General features: G+C 47.3%; 1 protein-coding gene across 1 annotated transcript; it reads left to right on the forward strand.

Annotated features, from left to right (window-relative positions):
• The first annotated feature begins 69 nt into the window (after window positions 1–69).
• On the forward strand, window positions 70–19,823 carry PRMT5 (protein arginine methyltransferase 5). Its single transcript, XM_028702587.2, has 17 exons — window positions 70–228; window positions 2,546–2,664; window positions 3,776–3,861; window positions 5,177–5,311; window positions 5,933–6,048; window positions 6,854–6,903; window positions 7,037–7,200; window positions 8,373–8,534; window positions 9,474–9,551; window positions 10,031–10,089; window positions 11,871–11,993; window positions 14,859–15,034; window positions 15,200–15,309; window positions 16,301–16,394; window positions 16,641–16,757; window positions 18,277–18,341; window positions 19,447–19,823. The coding sequence occupies exons 1-17, from the start codon at window positions 74–76 to the stop codon at window positions 19,597–19,599; spliced, it is 1,962 nt and encodes a 653-aa protein (XP_028558420.2). The 5' UTR covers window positions 70–73; the 3' UTR covers window positions 19,600–19,823.
• Window positions 19,824–20,119: the final 296 nt, after the last annotated feature.

The following is a 20,119-nucleotide window of genomic DNA, read 5'->3' on the forward strand; positions in this document are numbered from 1 at the left end:
GGACGTCCGTTGATTGGCCAGGGCGAGGAAGGGGGCGCGGCTCCCGGGCTCCCGGCTCCTTGTGTGGCGGGACATGGCGGCGAGCGCAGCGGCGGCGATGGCGGCGGCAGCGGCGTCCGCGGTGGGGCCGGGGGCAGCGGCAGCGGCGGCGGCGCGCGTCTCCTGCGGGAGGGACTTGAGCTGCGTCCCGGAAGTGGCGGGCACCCTCGGAGCGGTCGCCAGGCAGGGGTGAGAGGGACCACGTGGTCCTCTGCTGACCCTTGACCCCTCTCTTAAGCGTGCCATGGTGACCCCTGACCTCTACTTGCGGGTCACCTGGGACCATCCTGGGCTGAGGGCTGGTTGGGTTTGCTTTGATTTATTTTTTTTAATGCCTTCCCATTTACTCAGGATCCCTGGGGTGACCTCTGACCCCAGGGGAGGTCATGCCACCTGACCCTTGACCTCAGAGAATGCAAAGGTGCTGCCTCTGTGTAGCTTCCCAGCAGGCAGAGACTCCCCTGGCATAGAAGATCGTAGAATGGTAGAGTTGGAAGGAGCCCTCCAAGAGTCATCTAGTCCAGTGTTCCCCAATCTTGGGCCTCCAGCTGTTTTTGGACTACAACTCCCATCATCCCTCGCTAGCAAGACCAGTGGTCAAGGATGATGGGAATTGTAGTCCAAAAACAGCTGGAGGCCCAAGGTTGGGGAACACTGAATTCTAGTCCACCCCCTGCAACACAGGAATCTTATCTAAAGCATCCATGACAGGTGGCCATCCAGCCTCTGCTTATAAACCTCCAGTGAAGGAAAGTCCACTACCACCCGAGGGAGACCGTTCCACTTTTGAACAGATAGATTGATGGGGATCAATGCATCCGCTTCATAGATCAGGACAATGGAACCTTGGGCATCCCGGATCTTGCTGGCCTACAGCTTTTGTAACCCAGTCAAGGGGTTGGCCGCCATGACTGGGGCTGACACAACTGAAGTCTATAACAGCATCTGGAGGGCCACCGGCTCACCAGCTCTGACGTAGAGGAACCTTCCCCTAGGGCAGCCTTTCTCAACCTGTGGGTCCCCAGATGTTGAACTACAACTCCCATCACCCCTAGCTAGCAAGGCCAGAGCTCAGGGATGATGGGAGTTATAGTCCAACAACATCTGGGGACCCACAGGTTGAGAACCGCTGCCCTAGGGTATGGTGGCAACTCTGCTTGATTTCTGCCACTAAGCGCACTGATGAGTGAAGCAGGTGGCACAGTGGGTCAGTCTGGCTGTTTGAGCCCACCCAGGGATGGCTGTGGGCAGGATTATTGCAGTGCAGGGAGTTGGACTGGATGACCCTTAGGGTCCTTCCAACTTTATGATTCATTGAGGAAACACTTAAACTGTGAGTTTCCGCGCCCTCAGCCTCGCTTGGGAAGTAGCTTGCAACCACCTAGCCAGCCATGAACTTTGATATCATTTGGGTGAGTTGCTGTGTTTAGGCACTACATTCTAGCTTTGTAGTTACATCCTTTGCCGTATATATTTTGTAGGTCTAAAAATTTAGATTCAGTCTTTGTCCTGTATATTGTAAGATTTCTTCTCAGTCAAATTCCTGCAGTCACGAACCTGCAGAGCTATAGGTGAAACCTGGCTATTAACGTGACCATTGTTAGTGGCATATTGATGGCCTTGGAGGAGAAAAGATATTAACTTTTCCAACAAGTGAGAGTTTCCCCCAGTTCTTGCTCAAGCTTCAATTCTGTCTCAAGGGATTCTATAGAAAAAACACAACAATTCACTGGAGACAGTGTTGATTATCACCACTATAAAGATAACATCATCCCCAAAAAGAAAAGAAATGGGGAAGGGACGTTGGTATAAGCTGTACAACCGTATTAAAATTTTAATCCACTAGTTAATCATTTTAATCCATTAATTAATAAACTTAGAAAAACTACAGGCAGCTTATCTTTTTTTTAAAGCATTTGCTATTCCATCTTTCAATTAGTAAAGATGCTGAAGGTGCTTACGTTCTGATTGACAGGTTAAAACAACAACAAAAAACCCATGAAATAATCAGTGATTAAAGAGAGAAGAGGCAGTAGGTAGCACGTGAACTAACATTATCAGGGAAGTTAAATTTAATTGCCTGGTTGGCCAAGTGGGAAATAAATGGTCTTGCACAACAATTGAAGGCCAACAGAACGAGTGGATCTGCACTATTCTTTAAAGCTATATCATGCGAGTTCCAACAGACATAGCTTCCTCCAGAGGTCCCTGGGAAAAAGGATTGATTTATTAAAGCGCTCAGAGAATTGTAGGGAATAGGGAACTCCTGACAATTCTCAGCACCCTTTGCAAACTGTGGCATGATACTGTTTTAAATGTATAGAAAATATGGGGTCTATTTGTTAAGATGCGACTCCCTTGTCAAACTCCAGAGACATCCACAGAGAAGGTTCTTTTCTGCATCCCAACCAAACACATCTCAGGTGCTGGTGGGATGCAGTGTTGTCATTTTAATTCATGGTACCAGGATCTTAACTTCTCAATTTCCTCTCTCCTCACTCTATAGGTTTGATTTCCTTTGCATGCCCATTTTCCACCCTCGCTACAAGAGGGAGTTTTTCCAGGAGCCAGCTAAAAACCGACCGGGACCCCAGACACGCTCCGACCTCTTGCTCTCGGGGAGAGGTGAGAACTTGGGAACCCAGATTGCTGCCGTTGCTTTCTCTGTCTCTTAAAGACTGGGTGGGAAGTAATGGATTTATTTACTTGTCAAAATATAGTGATATTCTCAAGGGCTTGGTGTACGGAAGGCCCTTTGGTTTATTTTTTATTTATTTAACTCTCTTTCTTTCTAGATATATATATCTCACTTACTTTACCTCTATTCAGTTTACCAGAAATTTTTTTTAAAAGAAAGGAACAAAATCACAGTAAAAAGTACAGTCATACCTTGGAAGACAAACGGAATCTGTTCCAGAAGTCCATTCGACTTCTAAAACATTCGGAAACCAAAGTGCGGCTTCTGATTGGCTGCAGGAAGCTCCTGCAGCCAATCAGAAGCCACTTTCAGGTTCCAAAGAACTCACTTCCAGGTTTGTGGCGTTTGGGAGCCAAAACATTCAACTTGCAAGGCGTTCGGGATCCAAGGTACGACTGTATGCCCATTTCTATATCATTAACCAGTGATTGCCAGTTCAGACAAATGTTTTCCACTACAAATGCTAGGAGGTCTGAATTTGGATAAAAATTTGGGGAGGGAAGATAGTTCCTTAGTAGGCGGTCACTGAGTACAGTGGTGCCCCGCAAGACGAATGCCTCGCAAGACGAAAAACCCGCGGAAGATGAAAGGGTTTTCGGTTTTTGAGTTGCTTCGCAAGACGATTTTCCCTATGGGCTTGCTTCGCAAGACGAAAACGTCTTGCGAGTCTTGCGATTTCCCCCCTCTTTCCCCCCCTTTTTCTAAGCCGCTAAGCCGCTAATAGCCTTTTAGCCGCTAAGCCTTTAATAGCCGCTAATCCGCTAATAGCGCTAATCCGCTAATAGGGTTGCTTCGCAAGACGAAAAAACCGCTAGACGAAGAGACTCGCGGAACGGATTATTTTCGTCTTGCGAGGCACCACTGTACTTGTTACTGTGTGGCCCATGAGTAGTACAAGTTTTTTTTTTATTAAAAAAAGCTTTCATTTGGTTTTAAAGGGCAAGCTGCATTCTCATTGTGGCTACTGGCTCTGAACAAGCTGTCTGTCTCTCCCCAAATGAATGGTCACATTCTCCTTGACATCCTGCTTCCTTGCAGACTGGAACACCCTGATTGTGGGCAAACTGTCCCCGTGGATCCGGGCAGACTCCAATGTGGAAAAGGTTCGCAGGAATTCTGAGGCGGTGAGTGAGCTTGGCAACGAAGGATTGGGAGGTGTTTCTAAGGTGGTCTACAAAGGTTTGTGTGTGCTGTTTGGGAGATGGGGAAACTGTCCACCAAGACTTTAAAAACGTACCTTGCCATGTTAGACTCAAAACTCTGTCTTGGCCACCATTTCAGAAGTGACCAGCCAGATCGTAAGCAGGGGATGTTGATTTGTCTATTAAAATCTGTGTAAATTCAATTTATTGTTGACATGCTGAATAAACATTTCAGCAGAGATGATGGTCTGTGTGTTCCTGGCATGTGGAAATTGGAGGTATCTTGCATGGGAACGCCTGGTCCTAACTATCCTAACTAATATCCTCTGAAATATAAATTAGTATGAGCTTCCTTTTTTTGACCAGGTACTTGTAACTGGTCAATAGCTTAAGGACCGCCTCTCACCATACAAACTGTCCTGTCCCTGCACTTGTCACCTGAGGCCCTTCGCTACGTCCCCACCCTCCCAGAGAGGTTCAGAGGGTGGCAGCAAGAGAACGGGCCTTTTCTGTGGTGGTTCCCCAATTGTGGAACGCTCTCCGGAGAGGCTCGCCTGGTGCCATTGTCTTTAGGTGCCGGGCAAAAACTTTCCTCTTTACTCAGGCCTATGGCTATTAAATAATCTATGACCTGTAAAATTGTGGGATAGAAGACTGTTATTATGATGGTTATTTTATTATTAGGCTGTACATTGGTATGCTTTTTACTATGTTTTTATTATGTTTTTGTCATTGATGTTCTGTAATGTGTTTATAATATTGTATACCACCCTGGCATCGTTTGATAAAGGGCGGCATATAAATTGAATTAATAATGCCAATGGCTGTCATGACCTCTGTGGCACTGAATTCCATAAATTAAATGTGCATTGCATAAAGGGGCAGAGCTTTGGTCGTTCTAGCCCAACATCGGCCACTCTGATTGGTAGAAACTCCCCAAGGTCTCTTTCCAGATCTGCTACCTGATATTTTTTTAGCTAGAGATTCTGAGGATTGAATCTCTAGCCTTCTACATGCAAAGCAGGCCTTGAGCCACTAAGCCAGGAGGAGCCAATATGGTACACAACCTGCTGCCCTCCAGATGTTTCTGGACTACAACTCCCATCAGCCCCAGCCAGCATAGCCAGTGATGAGGGATGATGGGAGTTGTAGTCCAGAAACATCTGGAGGGCCGCAGGTTGTGCATCCCTGCTTTAAGATGCTGGTGGACTTCAGCTATCATCATACCCAGCATGTGTGGTGTTTGAATTTGGCAATAACTTTACATGTTATTCTATGCTTTCTCTGTCCTCCGCAGGCCATGTTGCAGGAGCTGAATTTTGGGGCGTACTTGGGACTCCCAGCGTTCCTTCTGCCCCTGAAGCAGGCAGACAACCCCAACTTGGCCCGCGTTCTGTGTAACCACATCAATACTGGGCACCACACTTCCATGGTAAGGGCATCAAATACTTCGCCCCCTGCCATTAGATCCACAGTACACCTGCAAAAACCTCACCTGCATCCTTCTGACATGCCACTTGTTTGTTGGTACAAATGAAAAAATAAATGCCATTCAAAGCAATGCAATGAAACACAATACTACTACTACTACTACTACTACAACATTTCTATGCCGCCTATCTGGCTAGGTTGTCCCAACCACTCTGGCTGGCTTCCAACAAAACATTAAAAACACAATAAAACATCAAACACTGAAATTTTCCCTATATAGGGCTGCCTTCAGGTGTCTTCTAAAAGTCAGTTTCCAAAACGAAAACCCTAATTTACCTTTCATCGGAATTTATCTTTCATCAGAAGGTGACGGAGGTTTCTATGCAGAGGTTGGGTGGATATCCGCCAGGGATTCTTTCTCTGTGATTCCTGCGTTGCTGGGGGGGGTGGTGGGTTGGACTAGATGACCCCTGGGGGTTCCTTCCAACCCTATGATTCTCTAATTCTGTCAATATGCTCAGGCCAGTGTTGAAGACAAGGACCGACCAACGCTTTCCTTCCTGCCTCATGCATGTGATCATTTCCCCCCCCCCCTCTCCCTTTCCCCCTCCCCCAAATTTAGTTCTGGATGCGGGTCCCACTGCTGGCTCCTGAGGACTTGCGGGATGACGTTATCGAGAACGAGGCAGTGCAGGAGATAGAGGACGAGTCCGCAGGCGAGGAGAAGACCTGGCAGTGGTGAGTGGCTGTCAGCAGGAACCTGGGCGGATGCTGGGAAGGCAGAGCCAGTTTGCTACTGAATAAGAGCAGAGTGCAAGTCACACTTCTAAAGCTGAGGTTTTGTTTGTTTGTTTGTTTTATTTTCATTTTAACCGCCCTGAGATCTTCGGATGAAGGGCGGTATACAAATTTATTTTTATAAAACTATTAATCTCTTCTTATGAAACCTCTTGAAATGACTTGGCAATAAATACACAATTTCATATATGAAAACAGTTGGGAGAATCATATACCTAAATCAACGTGTATACAAACAATTGCAAAGAGGTCCTTTTTCACCTGGTTGCAGCCCAGTACTTAAGGCAGGACTAAGATGGTTTCCATAACCCCATATTCATTTATCCCAAACTGGGCAGGAAGTGAATCGAGGGGTCTTGACCTTGCTAGAGGTTGTTGTCTCTCTTTAAAAGCAGGGGTGGAATCCAGATTTGTTCTTGGAACTCTTGTTACGCCGCTGAAGAACTAGATATCGTGTTCTTTTTTTAAAAAAATGTTTCAACTCTTTGATACCGGCTGTTTCAATTCGTGTGGCCATTTGTGGCAAAGTGGGGCTGCCCTTTTTGCTCCCCTCTCCTGAGACTCAACACCTGAATCTTCTGACTCACCTCCTGAACACATCAGTCGCTCCACTAGTTGCGTAAGCAAGTCCTGGGGGAGAAAGAGAGGAAGGAAGGGGGGGGGGGGAGAGGACGATGGAGATCAGAGGAAGAGACAGGAGATGCCAGCCTTCCCATGGGGCCACATGAGTTTCTTGTTTCTCCAGGTGGCACAATTTCCGAACGCTGTGTGACTACAACAAGCGTGTTGCCGTGGGTGAGTGCTGCTGGGCCAAGACGGGGGGGGGGGCACCCCTGGGGGAGGGGGGCTTGCACCCCTTGGCACCTTTGAGGCGCAAAGACTGGCGTCTCTTCTCTTCCTTTGACGCCTTTTTATGCCTTCTCCTCAGCGCTGGAGGTGGGCCCTGACCTGCCGTCCAACCACGTCATTGACCGCTGGCTGGGGGAGCCAATCAAAGCGGCCATACTGCCCACCAGCATCTTCCTGACCAATAAGAAAGGCTTCCCTGTCCTCTCCAAGATGCATCAGCGCCTGGTCTTCCGCCTGCTGAAGGTCAGCTTCCCCCTTTTCTGCCTTGAGAACAGGATAATGGGCTGGATGGGCCATTGGCCGGATCCAGCAGCCTCTTTATACCTGCTTCTTCCCATCACTGGAACTCTGAGTTTATTGCTTGTGTGAAGGGTTACCTGTCTAAATTCTTCTCCGCCTTTCCCAGAACAAATCTGGCCATTGGAAACGCCCTCCTCCCTAGGGTGCCATTTTCTGCAACAAAGCCATTTTGGAAGAGAGCCTTGCTTTTTGCGAGGGCACACAAGGAATGAAGGGGGGGGCAGAATTAGCAGTAGAGAATTCTGAGCTACGGCCCCACGTGATTTTGCTAAATTAAATCCTCCTGAAGAGAAAACGTTAGCTCTACGTGTGAAAAGACGTATGACTAGAACAGGTGCCTGGCAGGTAACTCCTGAGGGACTTGCAGTCTGTGAGGCTGAAGCAGGCATCTGGGAGATCTAGCTAAGCCAAAATAACCTGCGGTTGAAATAATCTTACATTATTTGCCTGCTTGTTCCTGTCTCCATCCCTCTCCTTCCCCTGTTTCTCTGGGTTTGTTTTTAGATCTGGGGGTGCGATCATCCAGCATGTGGGCTTAGTCCAGGCCTCCCTTTTCCACATTAGACGTAATGTCAGGTGCGGGGCTGGTAAAAGCTGAGCTTGAGTGATTTGCAGAGCCTGCAAAGCCTATTGTATGGCACTTCCCAAGAGTCCGGTGGTTGCCAGGCATTTGCGAAGTGCTGCGCACGGGACTTTGACAGGTGTCAGTCACCTATCAAATGATTGATAGGCAGGCTTTGCAAAGGGGAGATGAGGAACTGGCCTGCCAGGCCAGGAAGGTTCCCCGAAGCGTCATGTACACAATTAACGCCAACAATAATTTGCAGAGCGATGGGTCACCAGGGTGGATGAGCGGATACTTTAGCATGAGCCGGGACGGTGTAGGGGTTAGACTGTTGGACTAAGATACAGGAGACCAGGGTTCAAATCCCCACTCGACCATGAAGCTTGCTGGGTGACCTTGGGTCTGTCACAGTCTGTGAGCCTGACCTACTTCGCAGGGTTTTTGAGAGGATAAAGGAGGGAGGCAGAGAACCCTGTACGCCACTTTGAGCTCCTTGGGGAAAGGCTGGATGTAAAGAAATAAACTTGGCCCTTCCACTCCCTTCCCCCAGCTTGAGGTGCAGTTCATCATCACAGGCTCCCACCACCATCCGGAAAAGGAGTTCTGCTCCTACCTGCAGTACCTGGAGTACCTGAGCCAGAACCGCCCTCCTCCTTCTGCCTACGAGCTCTTTGCAAAGGGCTATGAAGACTATCTCCAGTCCCCGCTGCAGGTGAGTCTCCTGGCTTCAAGCTCCTCTCCAGCTCTGAATACGCAAGTTGCTCCCTCTCAGCCTTCGTTGTCCACCTCTGAAATTTGACCACCTTGGATGTGTGATAAGCATCAGATCAAAGATGTTACAAAGAGGAGTGCCGTGTGTTTTGGCTGAATTCCACCACCCTGGTGCAAAACCCACACTGAGGAAGTCTGCACATATTTTGCTTTGGCGTAACTTGCTTGGCTACGGTTTGCTGAGCGCCTCCTCTCCTGGCTGGTTGGCACCCTTTCCAAATTGCTCTGGGGGTGAGGGCATGACAGGGAGCAGGTGAGACTGCCTCCCCTCCCCCAGCCTGTAGAGGCAAAGGAGCAGAGGGGTCCGCCCTGTCGGGCTGCCCCGTGCCAACACCGCCTTTCGCACTCGCCTCTTCTTCCTCATCTGACTTCCACTGCAACCTGGATTGTTGCCCAACAACAACCAGGATTGTTGTTGGACTAAAATAGTCTTATCTATCTCTGTATTCAAAACAAAAAAAATTCCTTATAGTAGCACCTTAAAGACCAACTAAGTTAGTTCTTGGTATGAGCTTTCGTGTGCATGCACACTTCTTCAGATACACACAGATACTTCACACAGATACACGGCTACCTATCTGTAACTATCTCTGTATGTTTAGGATGCTAATAAATTATGATGGTGATGCTTTAGTTAAGATTCCTGCATTGCAGGGGTTGGACTAGAACTCCCTCAGGGTCCCTTGCAGCTCTGTGATTGTGTGATTTTCCCATTTGACCTCTGTAGTGTGTTACTTTGGTGTGTCTTTTCCATCCGCCCATCTCCTTACCCACAATGCTGGAAGTCCTGCTCCTTAACAAACACCCGGCCCCTTTGTTTGCTGTGTTGCCCACATTGGGTGCGAAGCCTTTCTCCTTGTGGTGCTTTTTCCCCGTGCAGCCCCTGATGGACAACCTGGAATCCCAGACCTATGAGGTGTTTGAGAAGGACCCTATCAAGTACTCCCAGTACCAACAGGTTGGTGTGTGGTGGAGAAAAGGTGTGGGGCTTGCTGAGAGGGAGGTTAGAGCTATGAGAGAGGGGCAAGAAGTGGGGAGGGAAAGGGGGGGTTGGCGCAGGGGAGGGGTATGTGGGGAGGAGCACAGGCCAAGTATTTGTGCTTGGGTGGAACACAGAAGCTGGTTGGAGCACTGTAGGGCCAACATGTTGTGGGAAGGAGGAGGAACTAGAGGGAAGGGTTGCTAATGGGCCTTCCCAGTGTTGTCGGACTACAATTCCCATCAGCCCTAGCCAGCATGGCAAATAGGGGTGATGGGAGTTGTAGTCTAGCAGTGCCTGAAGGACACCACATTTGGGCTAGAGAGAGGAGGCCTCATAAGGAACGTGTTTTGTGAAGGGGAGATTGGAGTGGGAACATCATCCGCTAGTTTTCGATGGCAGGGAGAGGAACTGACTTTTACAGACGCACTCGAACCCATTATTCTCACCCCTGTTAGGCGATATACAAGTGCCTCCTAGACCGTGTGCCTGATGAGGAGAAAGAAACTAACGTTCAGTGAGTAAGAATCCCAACGATGAGCTGGGTTGGCCGCATTTGACCGCCTTTGCGGAGGATGCTGGGAAATGGGAGGATGTGGGAGGCACCCTTTGGCACTTCTTAGCCAGCCGTTTATTGCCACATTATATTTGTTTATAAAAACATTTCTATATCGGTATTTCATAATATATATATATATATATATATATATATATATATATATGTCAAAGCTGTTTACAGCAATAACATCATCATCATTTTGTATTTGTATGCTGCCTTTCCACAGTTAAAAAAACAATGCTCAAGGCGGCTTACAGCATAACAAGATTTACATAATTACAAAAGCCATAAACAATAAATAAACCACATCAAAAAAATACACAACCAAATGGGAAACCATTTCCACATAAATCTAAATCAAAAACTAAGAATTATAAGCAATAAAAAATATAAAACATATAAAAAACATGTTTTAAGCCATAAAACATATAACCCTACAATAAAAACATATAAAAAGATTAAAAACAAACATCGGTTAACGGTTGTGGAAGGACATATTCCCAATTGCCTGGTGGAATAGAAAAGTTTTCAGCAGGCTCAGTAGTAGATGAGCAGGCAGGCAAGCTTTGGTAATATACCATTTCAGTTCTGTTCACTTGTGGTGCCACCTTAGTGGGGATGAAACTCTTGTTCGGCACCACCTGCCCCATTTTCCTTTCATATAAGTGGATTATAAGTTGAAAAGGGCCCTCTCCCTGTTTCTTCTTACTCGGCTTGAACTCCCAGATCCTCTAATCTGCACAGTGTCTTTCAAGCCGCCCCCCACCCGCAGGAGCAACAAATTTACTGCCGGCTCTTCCAAGAAAAGCTTGACATCAAAACTACCACAGGGTGCACCCAGAGAAACACCGTTTGATGAAGCTTTCTCCTTTTTTGTCTCTGTCTTGCCCTGAGCACAGGCTCCAGCAGTTTCTTGTAGCGCATTAAAAATAAATAAAGAGGAATGAACAGTTCGGAAGCAGGGTTTCTCGTTTTTAAGAGAAATTGGCACTCCTTCACTTTTAACTCTTCTCTCGCTGAGAAGACCGTGTTCCGGAGTGCTAGGCCTGTTTCCTGCGCACACTTAAATTGGGAGCGAACACCATTGAACCCTGCAGGACCACTCCTGAGGAGTAAAGGTCAAAAATCCAACTGCGTATGTTGGTTAAAATGAAATAGCCCAACTTGTGTTTCAATGTGGCCTAGTGGGAATTGGCGTACTTCCTTCAGAAATGGAGCACGGATAATGGCCTTCCCTCACAAGACGTAGGTGGGCCTTTAGTTTATTGTGCTTTCGGGGTCTGCGTCAACGGCTCTTTCCAGCTGGTCAGCCATCTTGCCCCCATCTGGAGAATAAGCTGCTTAGTTGCCTGTTATTTTAGCACCCCTCCACAGAGCCTAGGACTTGCTGATCAGAAGGTCAGCGGTTCGAATCCCCATGACGGGGTGAGCTCCCGTTGCTCGGTCCCTGCTCCTGCCAACCTAGCAGTTCGAAATCACGTCAAAGTGCAAGTAGATAAATAGATACCACTCCGGCGGGAAGGTAAACGGCATTTCCGTGTGCTGCTCTGCTTGGCCAGAAGCGGCTTAGTCATGCTGGCCACATGACCCGGAAGCTGTACGCTGGCTCCCTTGGCCAGTAAAGTGAGATGAGCGCCACAACCCCAGAGTCAGTCATGACTGGACCTAATGGTCAGGGGTCCCTTGACCTTTACAGCGTCTTCCTCCTTTTCCCCTTCTCTCCTTCCCCAACTGCTCAGGGTGGTGATGGTGCTGGGAGCAGGACGGGGCCCCCTTGTGAATGCTTCCCTCCGCGCTGCGCGACAGGCCGACAGACACATCAAGATTTACGCTGTGGAGAAAAACCCCAATGCTGTGGTGACGTAAGTACTTTAGCCCCCCCCGTGTGGAAACGGAAAAGAAACGTTTTTTGCCCACTCTTCTGTGAGGAGAGCAGGTGAAACCCACCTAGGCCTCCGTTCTGGCTGTGAGGAAAAGGAAACCAGGAAACTGCAGGATTTGTGAAGGTTTACAGGACCGGAGCTCTGCTCTTCATCCTAGACAAACTAACAAATGGAAAGATATATTTTTTTTACAATAGTTGGACAGTAACTGCAGCGGATAACTTAAAGGTATAAGATTGCATCAATAAGTCCCCCGCAGGTCATTACATCTTATTGCCTCAGGCAAATGCTCCAAAACAGGGATCGAGATGGGAGGAAACCTACCTCAATCTAGAATGTTTTGCTGTCTGCAGATTAACAGATAGTTTTAATGTGCAAATTTTGCTCTCTGGCACCCCCCCCCTTCTTTGTTGTTGTTTCTTAACTGGGGAAGAGAAAATGCCTTCTGAACTGGGGAGGGCTTGGGTTTCCTCTCCGTCCCCCTTCCCTTTGCATTACATGTTAGTTTAAAATGGAAGCTTCTAGGCAGATACCTTGAACATTGGTTTGTATTCTTTGGGCAGGTTCCTAATAAATCAAAAGATTTTAGCAGGCTGCTAAAATATAATTACAGGCACATGTGCACTCCCCGTTACTAAATATAACAGCAATAATACTATTACCTCATTGCGGCATGAGGTGGGAAAAGGCTTTGTTCCTTCTTAGAGGTCTCACCCAACCCAGTTGTATTCCCCATATAAGCTGCAGGTGGGAGACCTGATGACACCCTCGTTTTTTCCTTACTGGTGAGGAGGCTTCATACTGTGAGTCAAGTGTGGAGTTCAGTTCACAGTGCCCCCAGGGAAATGGCATTGTCCTAGCCAGGTTTGGGGAACCTGTGGTCCTCTGGCTGTTGCTGGACTACAACTCCCATGAGCCCTAGCGTGTGTGCCCGATCACAGTTGTAGTTCAGCCACAGCAAAGGCTCCCCCACAACTAGTCCAGCCTGTAGAGATGTATTCCTGGGAAACAGCAAAAGTTTGCTTTTCCTGTGACTCTCCTTCTCAGCCTTGTGCGAACGTGGCGGTTAACTTGAATGGCTTTCAAAGAGGATTAGAGAAATTCATGGAGGATTAGGCTATTGATGGCTACTAACCCTTATAGCTAGGCTCTCCTTCCGCTGCTGGGATTACCAGTTACTAGAAACTGCAGTGCTCATTGCAATGAGGTTGAGGATACGTTCTTTCATATGTGGTGGACCTGTAAAAGGGTAAAAGAGTATTGGAAAATAATTTATAATGAACTGGGGAAAAATATTTTAAAGCACTTTCCTAAAAAAGCCTAGACAGCATCTTAAAAAGCAGAGACATCACCTTGCCAACAAAGGTCCGTATAGTTAAAGCTATGTTTTTCCCAGTCGTGATGTATGGAAGTGAGAGCTGGACCATAAAGAAGGCTGATTGCCGAAGAATTGATGCTTTTGAATTATAGTGTTGGAGGAGATTCTTGAGAGTCCCATGGACTGCAAGAAGATCAAAACAATCCATTCTGAAGGAACCAGCGCTGAGTGCTCACTGGAAGGACAGATCGTGAAGCTGAGGCTCCAATACTTTGGCCACCTCATGAGAAGAGAAGACTCCCTGGAAAAGACCCTGATGTTGGGAAAGATGGAGGGCACAAAGAGAAGCGGACAACAGAGGATGAGATGGTTGGACAGTGTTCTCGAAGCTACCAGCATGAGTTTGACCAAACTGCGGGAGGCAGTGGAAGACAGGAGTACTTGGCGTGCTCTGATCCATGGGGTCACGAAGAGTCGAACATGACTAAACGACAAAACAAAACAAAACAAAACAAAAAAGCCAGAGTCCTTTTTGTTGGGGATAATTCAGATGAAAATTCCCAGGTGTCGAAAAAGGTTTTTTATGTATGCCACTATGGTGGCCTGTGTTCCCTTAGCCCAAAAATGGAAAGCGAGCGATGTCCCAACCAAAGAAGAATGGCAACGTAAAACTGTTAGATCCGCAGCTTGCGGATCTAACTTATAGAATAAGAGAACAAAAACTTTCGTTCTTCTTAAAGATTGGAAAATGTTTATTGAATATATGGGGGGAAATTGTGTACACTTGAAAACACTGGCAGCATTAAGATAAATTCAACAGTGTAAATAAGTTTTGATGGATGTAATAATGGAATACTGAACGGTTTAGTTTATATAAAATATGCATGGAAGGAGGAGGAGAAGGGAAGTCATTGATATCTTAAGGTTGTTTAAATGTATATTCTAAATTGTAAAACAAAATTTAATAAAAAATAATAAAACTGCAGTGCTGTTATGCTCCAGTTTGCAGGCTTCTCCAAGGTGTCTTGTTGGCCACTGTGAGAGGATAATACGGGACCAGACAGGCCTGTAACTTGATCCAGCAGGGCTTCCTCTGTATTCCTCAGATTATAAAACCCCTCGCTTTGTGTTGTGGCGATAAGGGGGAAGGTGGTGGAGCTGTGGTGTTGCCGGAACAAAGAGCCAGGGAAGGAAAAGGCTGGGAACAGTTACTCATTCCAGCCTCCCTTTGAGTGGGGTTGAGGGGTCCACATGCCCATGCCTTGAGTCTCCCTGATGTCCTTGTGGGATTGAAATGTCGGGATAACCTGCTGTGCACACCAAGGTGTTTTATGACCCTCCTAAGGAGCCTCATAAGAAGAGCCCAGCTGAATCGGGCCCATCTAGTCCAGCATCATATTCTCACAGTGACCAACCAGATTCCTCTTCTGGGAGACCTACAAGCTGGACCTACCTGAGGGCAACAGCAGCTGAGGGTGAAACTGTGCTAGTTTGAGGCCCTTGACCTCTGCCTTCCCTTCCTGCAGGCTGGAGAGCTGGCAGTACGAGGAATGGGGTTCCCAGGTGACGGTGGTCTCCTGCGACATGCGTGAGTGGGAAGCCCCCGAGAAGGCTGACCTCATGGTGTCAGAGTTGCTGGGGTCCTTTGCTGACAACGAGCTGTCCCCAGAGTGCCTGGATGGGGCAGAGCACTGCCTGAAAGGTGAGTGGGGCACAGTGGAGGGCAGCCCACGGACAGGGAGAGTATAATTGGGGGGGGGGTTTGAGTGAGGAGGGGGCACTGCTTTCAGCATCTAGCTGCTAAGTGTGTTAGGCCTACCAGCCAATTCCAAGCACCTGATGCCTTTTCCCTTCTTCCCATACGCAGAAGGAGGGGTGAGCATCCCGGGCGACTACACCTCCTTCCTGGGCCCAATCTCGTCCTCGAAGCTCTACAACGAAGTGCGCGTCTGTCGCGAGAAAGACCGCGACCCCGAGGTGAGACTTTCTCCGTACCCTGTGATCTGCAGTTCTGCAGCTGCTGCATGCATAAAAGAAATAAAAACTGATGTACAGAGAAAAAGCAGGATTTTGTGATGTGAATAACACAGGCAGAAAATGGCACTTTTCCTAACCACCGGTAATGCATGAAAACATTGGGTCAAGGTTAAAAAGAAATACCCCTTTATTGTTTCAATACCACACACACAGACACGCACAAATGTATTTGGAAGGATATGAGACCAGACAGCTAAATTCAGCTAAGACAACAGTCTTGTAGCACCTGGAAGATGGGAACATATGTTACGGCCATAAGCTTTCGTGGAATGGACTCTTATCCGGAAAAGCGTATGTCAGTATTGAACTCCCAGCTCCCATCAGCCCAAACCTGCAGAGCCAACAACCAGGGATTGTTGTTCAACAACATCTGGACTGCACAGTGTTTGTTACTGACGGATTTTAGGGCTTAATAAATGTGCTAGTTTTCCAGTTACTACAAGATGGCTCTCATATCTTCTCGCAGCCTCTTCTTTTGCAGGCTGAACATGCCCAGCTCCCTCAACCGTTCCCCATAAGGCTTGGCTTCCAGCCTAAATGTAATCAGAGGCGAAGAGCTTGTTACAATAAGGACTAGACACTTGTTGTTGATGCATTTGTAAAAGAATCAGTGTTGAGAGCACCAGGAATGACATGGTCCATAGGGACAGGAGAGATTAGTGACATGAACTGAGCTGTTTTGAACTTGTCAGTTCAAGTTCCATGAACCCAGCAAACGAAGGAAGACAGTATTCTTTTGAAGAAAGCCTAACACAGTTTTTGTACGACTGTCTCACTCCCCACCCTCCCAAATAATAGGAGGAAATAATTGTAAACCTTTTAACGTGGCTCTCTCAAGTACGACAAGCAGTTGGCGCCTATGTATGCAAGATGAATTTTAGAACGGTGTCCTAACAGTGTTTTGTTCTGTTCCTGTCTTTCACGTCCCCAGGCTCAGTTTGAAATGCCTTACGTTGTCCGGCTTCACAACTTCCACCAGTTGGCACCCCCGCAGGCATGCTTCTCCTTCAAGCACCCTAACCCAGGTAGGAGAACCCAGGTAGCAGAGGAGCGAACCGCACGTTCCCTGCTGAGGAGGGTGGGGCTTGGACTAGCCACACGATGTGGCGGGAACTGCTAGTCACACCTTTAAAAACCAAACTGCCACAGAACCTGGGTTGGCACAGACCAGGTGAGTGGTGGGCGATCAGCTTGTGCCCTTAAGAAGAGCAAGGTGGGCCGTCCTTTGAAGGGGCGTGGCCTTGGCTGACCACACCCCCTCCTTCTTGTAGACAGAGTCAAAGACAACAACCGCTACCAGACACTGGAGTTCCCCGTGGATGTAAACACAGTGCTTCACGGTTTCGCAGGCTACTTTGAGACCACTCTGTATGGAGACATCACTCTCAGTAAGTTGAGGGGAGATAAGGGGGGTTATTTATTTCATTTAAATACTTTTAAGCCCTTTTCCCTTATGGGGTATCCAAGAGCCCATATAGAGTCCTTACATAGGTTCCCTATTGGTAGGAGAAAATAACAGAGGCCAACCAGAAAATATTGAGAAGCAAAGCAGCTAGTAAGCTTGATCTTTATTGATCTGTTGCAACAGGGTACTCCCCTCACATGCAGGAGAGGAAGAGGACCCCCAAAAATGCTGTGCAAGGGCTTATAAAGAGTTTTGAAATTCCCATCCTCTAGATCAAGACCACCCCCAGAAACATTATGCATACATCACAGAAGGGGTGTAACCTAAGACCACCCCTCAGATACATCCCACCTACATCACAGAAATTTAAATGTTGTTTTTCTCCTGTCACAGTTTATCTCCTGTCTGGCAAGTTACTTGATTGGATTTCCCGGGGAGCCTGGCCATTCTTTTGTAGTGGTAAAATACTTATTTCCTGGGCCAGGTCACAGGCTCACACCTTATTCATATCTTAAATGTGTCCTTAAGACAGGATTTGTGAGGAAAGAGACAATGGGGAGACTTTTCCAGTTTGACCTTGCAGAGAAAACATTTGGTCAGTTTAGGAATCAAAATGGTTCCAGGTTGGCCTTCCTGTGTTGATCTATGTATGTGCGGTTATGAACATTGCCATATATCTAAGACCATAAAATTCCTATCACACATGCCCATGGAAAGTATGACAGGGCAGTGTGCAGCATACAAAACTGCAACAAAAGCAGTTTAAAACGTCAGTATCCACTGGTAGGTAAAAAGAAATTTGTGTTGCAAAGGCCTGTCTGAATAACAGGTTTTTTTGAGAGACTCCCAAAAGGCAAAAAATAATATTACATTATTTATTAAATTTGTATACCGCCCTATATCTATAGATATAGGGATAAAATTACAATATAAAAAAACACAAAACACATAATAAGAATAAGAGCAAAAACAACTCAACAATCCCTCGTCCACAACACATTTCAAAGGGCATTGGATGTCAGCCAGCCAAAGGCCTGGTCAAAAAGGAACATTTTTGCCCGGCACTTAAAGGTGTATAATGAAAGTGCCAGCCCAAACTTCCTTGGGAAGAACATTGCCCAGAAGGAAGCCACTGCAGAAAAGGCTCGTTCTTGTGTTGCCACCCTTTGGACCTCCCATGGAGGCGGCACACGAAGAAGGGCCTCAGACGATGATCTCAGGGTCCGGGTAGGTTCATACGGATAGAGGCGGTGTTGAGGTATTGCAGTCCTGAGCCATTCCTGCTGAATGGTTACTGCTGAGCCTCTAATGGCAGGGAGTTCCACAGGATAGGGAACCTGTCGCACTGAAGGTTTGGTTCCTAGCAAAGGCCAACAGAAGCTCAGGTGGTGGGGAGCCACCAGGTGTGCCCCCTCAGAGGCTGTAGGTGTGGAGTGAGCGGTCTTGCTTTAATGTTCCTTGATGTTGCAGAATGTGCCTTTTCCAATGTTTTCTCCACCTAGGTATTCGGCCTGAGACTCACTCACCTGGCATGTTTTCCTGGTTCCCTATCTTCTTCCCTCTCAAGGTAAGTGCTTCCTTGAAGGCTCCCTTGTAAGAGAGGAAGGCATCCCTTGTTACCGCTGGGCGGTAAGACTTTGCACCACGGGAACCTCCAAGGTGATAGGAACAGCTGTAGAAGGTGTGGGCGTTTTGTGCACTTTACATTCAGTGGGGGGAAACACAACAATATGTGCCAGGAAAATCAAATGCTATTTAAGGCAACACGGTTTCTGTCTCCTCATCTCTGTCTTTGCCACTTCTTCCCCCACTGTCTCTCCTCCTCTGCCCTCTTACACACCTTTTCTTTGCTTTTGATCTCTTTTTGACTTTTTTCCTTTTTTGTTGTTGTTGGTGGTAGGACTGGGTGGTTCTTCTAAATTGGTTTTCACATCTATAAGAAAACCTATTGGGGGGGGGGATAACAAAACAGGATGCTCCCAGCTAGCCCACACATTCCTAATGCTTTAGGATTAGGGCTGAGAGCACAAGGCTTTCATCAAAAGTAGGCAAGTGAGAACTGTCTGAACACAGGCTGAGCTTGATGGAGCAGTGCCCCGTTTGCTCTAGTAGACTGCCTTCAGCAGAGAAATTATTCCTCAAATTATTAGGTGCTTTCTTCTTCTTTGGCGATTACTCGTAGCCGAGTAAGATTGTCTTCCATGAAAACAGTTTTAACAGTGACTGTGGAGGCCAATTCTGGATCCACACGTCCTTCCACAGTGGGGACATAAGTTTCCAGGTGGGAACTGATTATGGTGAGGGTTTGCCAAATGTGCCTTCCTCTTAGCATGTTTCTACCTTTCGTCCTGAGTGTCTTCAAAGCCCATGACACCTTTGGTAAAGGTTGTTCTCCAATTGGAGCGCTCGCAGGCCAGTGTTTCCCAGTTGTTTGTGTTTATACTACATTTTAAAAGACTTGCCTCGAGAGAGTCTTTAAACCTCTCTCTCACCCAAGGCAACACAAAATTACTTACAACCAAACAAGAGAAGGGAAGAAAAGTCTTTAGCACACCGCTGAGGGAAAAGGGACTTGTGGACAAAGGTTCCTGACATAACACTGTGTTGGGGTGGTGTTATCCTGGTTTGTGAATGGACCCTCAGCTATTAATGCTCTTCTCCCCACCCCCCAGCAACCCATGAACGTGCAGGCAGGTGAGCGCATTCGCGTGGCCTTCTGGCGCTGCAGCAATTCGAAGAAAGTGTGGTACGAGTGGGCTGTAGTCTCTCCCATGTGCTCCGTCATCCACAACCCCACAGGACGATCCTACACCATTGGACTATGAGAGGAGTCAAGTCCATTCCCCTTAACCAGGTTCTTCTTGCTGCCAGCCCTGAGACACAAGAAATCCTCTTTCCACTCAGAGTAGCATCAGAGACTGTGCAGAGGTCTGGAGGGGCTCCAACCTTGTTGCGGGTGTAGGTCCAGGAAGGGTCCATTCTTAACACCTGCTATTGTTCCATGTGTTGCTTCTGGTCTGTGAAATTTCAATAAAGTCATTCAAATGTGTATTTGGAGCTGCCGTCTGTGATGAAGCAAGGAACTCGCTTTCAATATTTGGTTTTGAAAGTGATACAACCGTTTTAGAATTAGCTGCCATCTTCTGTCGTGACATCTTAACTTAGATGGCTTTAAACAGCAATTAAAACCAGTTGAAGATAGCCCTGCTGATGGCTGTTAACTGTCGCAGCTAAGTAGAACTTCCATGTTCAGAGGCAGTCTTATCAGGAACCAGTGGCAACAGGATGCACGTCAGCTGGAGGCTCCAAGCATCCCTGAGCCGCTCCAGTCTTATCAAGCAGAAC

The sequence above is a fragment of the Podarcis muralis genome, chromosome 13, assembly GCF_964188315.1.
Source record: "Podarcis muralis chromosome 13, rPodMur119.hap1.1, whole genome shotgun sequence".
Classification (NCBI taxonomy): domain Eukaryota; kingdom Metazoa; phylum Chordata; class Lepidosauria; order Squamata; family Lacertidae; genus Podarcis; species Podarcis muralis.